This window comes from Vigna radiata, unplaced genomic scaffold (genome assembly GCF_000741045.1).
Source record: "Vigna radiata var. radiata cultivar VC1973A unplaced genomic scaffold, Vradiata_ver6 scaffold_614, whole genome shotgun sequence".
Taxonomy (NCBI): domain Eukaryota; kingdom Viridiplantae; phylum Streptophyta; class Magnoliopsida; order Fabales; family Fabaceae; genus Vigna; species Vigna radiata.
The window spans coordinates 5,746-13,313 of record NW_014541991.1 but is presented as its reverse complement, the minus strand read 5'-3'; the positions used below and the strand labels follow the sequence as shown (position 1 = coordinate 13,313).

The 7,568-nt window shown below is 35.2% G+C and overlaps 2 protein-coding genes across 8 annotated transcripts in view; both read left to right on the top strand.

Annotated features, from left to right (window-relative positions):
* Positions 1-19: 19 nt before the first annotated feature.
* LOC106778765 (protein CHROMATIN REMODELING 5-like) overlaps positions 20-7,568 on the top strand; it is a 12,996-nt gene continuing 5,447 nt past the window's right edge. The window contains exons 1-10 of one of the 7 annotated variants that reach the window (XM_022776309.1): positions 25-804; positions 1,881-1,957; positions 2,043-2,086; positions 2,206-2,327; positions 2,994-3,179; positions 3,416-3,576; positions 3,675-3,770; positions 4,291-4,384; positions 4,466-4,553; positions 4,630-4,764. In XM_022776309.1, coding sequence (XP_022632030.1) covers positions 3,453-3,576; positions 3,675-3,770; positions 4,291-4,384; positions 4,466-4,553; positions 4,630-4,764 — 537 coding nt within the window. In that variant the 5' untranslated portion in view covers positions 25-804; positions 1,881-1,957; positions 2,043-2,086; ... (1 more) ...; positions 2,994-3,179; positions 3,416-3,452. Of the gene's footprint in view, positions 1,958-2,042; positions 2,087-2,205; positions 2,328-2,993; positions 3,180-3,415; positions 3,577-3,674; positions 3,771-3,857; positions 3,915-4,290; positions 4,385-4,465; positions 4,554-4,627; positions 5,144-7,568 lie in introns of those variants that run through there. The other 6 variants (XM_014666752.2, XM_022776307.1, XM_022776311.1 and 3 more) reach the window with 6 other exon arrangements.
* LOC106778766 lies at positions 1,881-3,221 on the top strand (the record flags this gene model as incomplete). The annotated part of the gene is made up of 3 exons (XM_022776313.1): positions 1,881-1,974; positions 2,043-2,086; positions 2,994-3,221. Coding segments are annotated over 3 exons (366 nt in total), but the record flags the coding sequence as incomplete, so codon positions are not given.

Below are 7,568 nucleotides of genomic sequence, written 5' to 3'. Positions count from 1 at the left end.
GCATGAGGACTGTTCTGAATCCAATTGTTTGTTGATATCTCTAGTTCTATATCCACTTTTATTTTTTAAACGTTTTGGTTTTGTTCTGGAGCTTAGTCCTTCTTTAATGGTCTTCTTAGGCCTTTTGAATAAAAATAATATAAAAAAAAAGAATGGTATGTTGTCTGCATTCTCGTATGATTTTGGAGTTTACTTGCACTATTGCTGTGAGGGAAATTGGAAACAATGATTAGGGAACATGTGACNAATATTGCCTAGTATTTTTTCATTCGAGGTCTGCCTTCCCCTGTACATTTAACATCCTTTCGGTGGATCTTATGTTTTCCTTCGGAAGTGGAGCAGTTTTCTTGCTATATTGTTATCACAATAAAGAAAAAAGTAGAGAGAATATCTTGCCATATCCAACTTTTACTGCAGTGCGTTATGTTTTCACTTTTGTATAGATATAGCTAGATGAAATTTAATTCTGACCAAGCTGATGTTCTTGTGTGCATGATAAGGGTATTGTCATATCCCCTCTTCTTCCTACCCCCAATTCTCCTGCAGTCTCCTCTTCATTTCTGTCTATATTATGATGACTGGGCCTGCTTTTACGTTATTTTGGTTGTTCAAGTATTTTCAAAATATGCATTGGCATATGCCAGGTGGCTGCCTGCTTTTGGGTATAATTTAACTATGCAGATGAATTTACCTGCNTTAATATGTATCTGCAAGTCATTTCATTGTTATATTCTAAAACAGAACCCAGGTTGTCTAAACTCTTCTGGTCAGACTCTTGCCAGTTTACAATTCTAGGTAGAGAAAGTAAGTTAATCCATGGTCTANCTCGTTTCTGTATAAAATGTGGTAAATTCTCACAACAAGCTTGAGTCAAGAAACAAGTTTGCGATATTTTCTCCAACTGAACTTTGCTTCCAATTGGCCTCATAGTGTTATTGTTTTCTTAGGGAGATAAAATGTAGAATTAATGTTGTGTTAATAGTATCGTGTAATATGTTTTTAGTAGGTTTTTAATATTAGTTTTTATGATAATTAAACGTATAACTGAAAACTCTACTGCTCTATGTAGACCTTCAAGTTTGACTACCTTGCGTAAATAGAACTACCTGTTCATGATTCATTTAATTTGTTTTATTTAATAATTGATAAATCTAACAATAGTAGTGGTGGTGGAGGAAGTAATTGAAATAATCTCTTTGCTGTGATGCATCAAACGAATTTGTCTTGGACGACATATCTGTAAAGTGTTTAATGTAGGTTGAAAGAGTGATTATAAGTTAGAATGGTTGTTTATTGGTTCAACTAATAATCCTGTTTATTGGTTAAATGGTAATTCAATATAAGTCACTCATTAGTGAGTGTTTGCAACTTATTTATTATGCCATGCTGAATAAGACAAAAACACAAGGATCCCACAGTCTGTATCCCTTTTTCCTTAAAATAGTCTTATTTATAGAATTTCACTAATATAATACACAAACACACACACATATCACAATCATAATTTTTTTATAATCATTTTTTAGTTTTTTTTATAATTTTAGTCTTAATCGACACCCAAATCAGATATTTGTCTTATTCAACACACTTATTTATGAAATTACAAATTGGCAAAAGTTGAGGAGGCAACGATTGAAAGAATCTCTAAATATGATGACTTGTTTTGTCACTATTACCCTAATTATATCTCTATACTCAATGCTTTTCTGGTGATTGTTGGTGTATTATTATGCTGTTTCACTTTTGTTAGACATATGATTTGGTTATATTAGAGATATGATTTCATTACATTAAAAAAGGAGATATGATATGGTAGGGAAATATCTCATCGATCTGTGACTTGTTTTGTCACTAATCCTTTGAATAACTACTTATAACAGCTGGATAANTCTGATCTTCAAGAGAAATTTGTTATAGGCACAAAAGTTCAGGCAGTTTGGAGTGAAGATGGGGAGTGGTATTTTGTCTATCACTGTATTTTTTTTCCATTTCATTTACCTATGTTTATTGTGTTTTTATTATGTTGTGTTATGAATTTCCAGTTATGATGCTACAATCGGGGCTTATACACCAAAATAAAGAAGAGGTAAGGATTGTAAAAACCATTTGATGTACACATGATGATCGCATTGCTAGTCACACAATGTCATATGTGGTCTGCATAATTTTTCCTCTAAATTCTTCATTGTTTGTTTTATTTTTTAGGGGTATTTTTCCACACCTAGGAAAATAGTGGGTGGAGGGATTGAGTTATAAAGGTGTGATCAAACTCCAAACTTTACATAAGCTCGTGAGGCTTTCGTAAAATCAATTTGTAGATTCAACTGGTAAGAGTTTTCCTAATATAAAATTAATACTAATATTAAAAAATCTATTAATGGCATACTAACATAACAATACTCCTGTAACAACAATAATTCAATATTTCCACATCATAATAAATAAAACAGGCAAATCACAATCATTGTGTTAAGGCCAATTTATANTGGCTTCTTCACTAGCTTATTTGAGATAACTCGAGAGTTTACTGAAAGAGTTTTGATAGTGAGTTAACTTCTCCTTTGTATAGGATTGAGTTTAAGAGTTAACTTGATTGTTTAACAGCATTATGAATCTCTTGTTTGGGGGATCTGTATTGGTTGACCACATCTATATACCAATGCCATGACAGGAGTCAATGTGCTTAAATTATATTCTAGAGAGTATANGGTTATAGTCAAATATTCCTACATTTCTCAAGTTTTTTATACATGGTAATGTTAGGGATTCGAGTTTAATTTGGAGTCTCACATTGAGTAGTAATGAAAAATTTGAGTAACAAATAAGTATAGAGATCTACAAACCCATTGCCTTAAGTTTTTGGATTAGAGATTGTATTATAGTCTCTTATATGGGTTGATTCATGACTATTTAATATCGATTCTCCCTGGTTTATCCTCTTTGAAAGAGCCAACAGATAATAGTAACGTGTTGATGGTGATTGTTTATAACAGGTTGATCCTGCAANTATAAGGCCAATTCAAGAAGGTTCTGTAGATGCTTTGTTAGAAGCTGAGCGAGTCGCGCAGGCTACAAAACAGGCTATCAATCGGAAAATTGCACAAGCTGCATCAATTGATTTACAGTCTCGCAGTCTACCTGCCAAAATTCGTATAGAGGCTGATGATCCTGAGGATGTGGTGAGTGAGATATTTTCAGTAAATTTTCTAGCTATATCTTGAAATTGTAATTTTCTAAATCAAAAATGTTTGCTTTTTGAGTTTGATGAAATGCTTGAGTTTTCTTGTTTTTTAAGGATTCTACTTAATTTGATAAGTCTTTCTCCTGTTTGTTCTTGCAAGAACGAACACGTTTGCAAGTTGGTTCTGGACTTGTTTTTTGTTTGTGGTTTATCTGCCACTTAGCTATGATGCAGATGGAGCAACTTGAAGTCACACAAAATAAGCGGCAAAATGCTTGGCAGCAATTCCAGTCAACCAAACCCAACAATTGAGGCNGTGAATCAATTTTACCACCCTCAATCCATTCTACCACCTTCTCTGATATCAGTCTTGAGCTCATCAACATCAGATGGAGGTTGTGAATCAGTTTTTAGCAAGCTAATTTATGGTTTCTTCTTTCTACTTTTCCTTTCTTAATTATCCTTATGTTTTTTCTTCTGCCTTATGCAATAGAATTGGATTTCTTAAGGAAACGACAAGTAGTGTGGGAGGAATCCTTGCGGGACCTATATTATATGCTTAGGAAGGACATTTGTAGCCTTTTCTATGGTAATTGTCAAATATGTTGATTTCTTTGATGCTTTTTTATATTGCCTTTTCTTAGGTATAATCGATGAATATTTAATTTGGCTATAGGTTGAACCTTCCAACTTCATTATGTATTAAGCAAACATCTGTCACTTATGGGTCCTGGTTAGCATTAACTGTATTTGGAGTTTAATTTAAAATTGCTTGTAAACATGTTTTTATGCTCTCCTAGTGCTATTAAATAATTAAAGGGCAAAACTTATATGGTGTTTGTAGTTTTAACAATAATAAGAAGATCTTTTACAATGGTGCACTTTATCACTACTGAGGCTATTAGAGAAAGTTGGCTAACGGGGGTTATTTGATTGTTTGGCTTCTTTTTTTTGTATTTCCTTACTTCTGAAGCCTATTTCCTTTTATTAGTTCTTAGGTTATTTTAATGCCATACGTAGATGTTTTTGTTCATTATGACATTTACAGAATAGCATATGCTATATTATCTATGTAAATTGTGATTTTAATATTTGTTTCTGATGCTTAGCAAGTTTGCGAAAGCTTGAGGAACAACCTGAGTGGTTGAAGGGTGGAAAGCTCCGTGATTATCAACTAGAGGGTCTGAACTTTCTTGTTAACAGGTATGCATGCTTGTATATGTTTGTCTGTCACGTTTTGCTTTAAATTTTTGATGTTCTAAATCTGTCTTTTGCATTTTGCAGTTGGAGAAATGATACAAATGTCATTTTAGGTGATGAAATGGGCCTTGGAAAAATTGTTCAGTCAGTCTCGATGCTTGGTTTTCATCAGGTGTAATAGCAGTTATCTATTTGATTACAATTGCCTTTGCAATTTAATAATACATGCTTTTTTGTTCCTTACAGAGAATGCCCAGCAAATCCATGGTCCTTTTCTTGGAGTTGTTCCGCTCTCCACTTTATCAAATTGGGCCAAAGAATTCAGGAAGTGGCTTCCTGAAATGAATATTATCATATATGTTGGTACTCGAGCTAGTCGAGAGGTGAGTCATATTGGTTTATGTGCAAATGAAGCTATAAAATCTGTTGATATGTAGTACATTTTCAGTGGATTGTCTTACTAGATTGCAAATATGTATGTGAATAAATGAATTATTAAAGCATGTTGGGGGGTTATGTGGAAAACTCTAACTGAATTTTATTTGCTTGTTAGCTGTGATGATTTTATAATGGTAGGTGTTTAGGGTTTATGATAGTTAGTATATGAGAGGAGAGGGAAGAGTAAGTAGTTAGTTGTCGGCTTAACTGTTTTGACCAAGGTTGTCAAACTCGAGAGTTTATGTAAACTCGTGAGAGTCTAGTAAACTCGACTCGTAAACTCTACGAGTTTACTTTACATGAAAAAAAAATATAAATAACATCCTAATTCAAATAAAATAACAAAATTATGTAAATTGAAATACATATAAGTTTATAGAAATATTACTCATAAAAATATAATGTAAAATATAAATTAAAATTATATTTTTAATTAAAAGTAGGTTGTATTNTATAATAGCTTTAAAATTCAAAAACATTTTTTGATGAAAAAGTATGGCAGAATAGCAGTATGGTATGGCAGCGGATGCAGCTTTAAAATTCAAAAAGCACCTTCTTTTAATAAAAAGAATACAGAGCGGTAACAACTCCAAATAAAAAAAAACATTTTTTAATAAAGGACATGAAAGTGCTGAGGATTGTAATGTTTAAAAGAAAGAAAACGGGGTTGGGGAGATTGTAACGTTTAAAATGAAAAAAATAGTAAGAGTGCAAACCGGAAGGAGCGGGGCTGAAGCTGTGAGACCAGAAGCTACAACAGCAACACGAAGGCGACTGGACGGAGAGTGTGACGCAGGTGATCCTAGCGCGACCACGGTGATCACAAACCGAAGGGGACGAATGCGACCACCAATGACGGTCGGATGGAGTGCGAAAGTTAGGAGATGAAACCCGATCAGAAACGCAAACTGGAGAGTGAAGCACAGTGAGAACGTTGAGGAACCCTAACAAGGTATTCAATCGCCAAAGTGTTTCGTTTCTACCCGTTTTAAACTCGTCAAATCGCGGCAAAATTGCGATTTCATACGTTTTTACCGAGTTCATAAACGAGTCCACCAAGTTCACTCAAAAAACGAGTTCACTACCGAGTTAACTCGGCAACCTTAACTAAACACTCAAACGACTGTTGCGATTACTAATGTGTGTTAGAGAGAGGGTAAGAGTTAGGGGTCTTACCTGGATTCCTAACAAAGTGGTCTGACTTGCCGGATACGCAATCTGGACTCATCCAAATTCGCTCTTCTGATTAACGACCCAGCGGTCCTCCTCTAACCTCTTCAGCACTATCCCTACATGTTTAATGTGTTCGGCCCAGGTCTGTCTATAAACCAGAATGTCATCGAAGAATACAAGCACAAACTTTCTTATGTAAGGTCTTAGCAAATCATTCATTGCGCTTTGAATGGTTGCGGAGGTATTAGTCTAGCCAAATGGCATGAGCATAAATTCATAAAGCCCCAAATGTGTGCGGAAAGTTGTCTTTGGTATATCTCTTTGCCCCATTCTTATTTGATGATACCCATCCTTGAGATCAATCTTAGAAAAGAACCTTGCTCCCCATAGGTCATCCAACAATTCCTCTATGACTGGGATTGGAAACTTATCAGGAACCATGGCCCTGTTTAAAGCTCGGTAATCCATGCAAAACCTCCAAGATCCATCCTTTTTCTTCACCAAGATCACTGGGCTTGAATATGGACTGGTACTGGCCCGTATTTCTCTCGTCTGCATCATGTCTGTCATTTGTTTCTCTATCTCATTTTTAAACCCATGGGGATACCTGTAGGGCCTCACGTTTACTGGGTCCATTCCCTCCTTCAGGGTTATTTGTTGTGTCTTTGTTCTCTCAGGAGGTAACCCCGTAAGCAACTTAAATATCCCTGCAAACTGTTGCAACAATCCCTTCATTTCTCCTCTCCGTGTTTCGGTGATTTCAGCTTCTTCTGGTCTGTATTCACCCCTCTCCAATACTCCTAGCTCCCAAACCAACATACATACATCCACCTTTTTTATTTTTTGCAAAGCTTTTGGAGATATTAGATTTCTGGCCAACCTCGGGTCCCCTCTAATAGTTACCTCCTTTCCCTCCTAGCTGAACTTCATAGTTAGCTTACCCCAATCTATAGTGACCTCTCCTAAAGTGGCCAGCCACTCGACTTCCATAATCACATCCACTCCTCGTAATTCAAACACATGCAAATTGGTCGTGATCTCCACCTCTCTTATGCGTATATGTACCCTTTCACAGCATCCACGAGCCTCCTTTTTTCCACCCATCCCTTAGACTAACCATGTAAGGTTTATTATCCATTGTTTCCAATCCCAATGTCTCAACCAATTCTTTATTAATGAAACTGTGGCTTGCGGCACTGCCAATCAGAATGATCACTTTACTCCCGTTAATCTCACCTTGTGCTTTCACTGTTTTGGCTTGTGTTATGTCTCCCACCGAAAAAGTTGATAAGCTTTCTCAGTTCTGTATTATAGTTTTTTCAACATTTAAGCATGTTAGTATTATCATTAATCAATAGAGTGATGTTAAGTTAACACATTGATATGTAGTTACAAAATAAACCAAGCTATATCGTCCTTTTTTTGCTTTTCTTCTGGTGAGAGGCAAAAACATTTCAACTGCAATGCAATACATTACTGAAGCTTTTAATGAGTTTTATAATTTTTGTATGATTGCATGCTTGAGTTTTAGATTTGCAGTAGTGTTAGGTTCCTAAGTCTTAACCCGATCATTCTC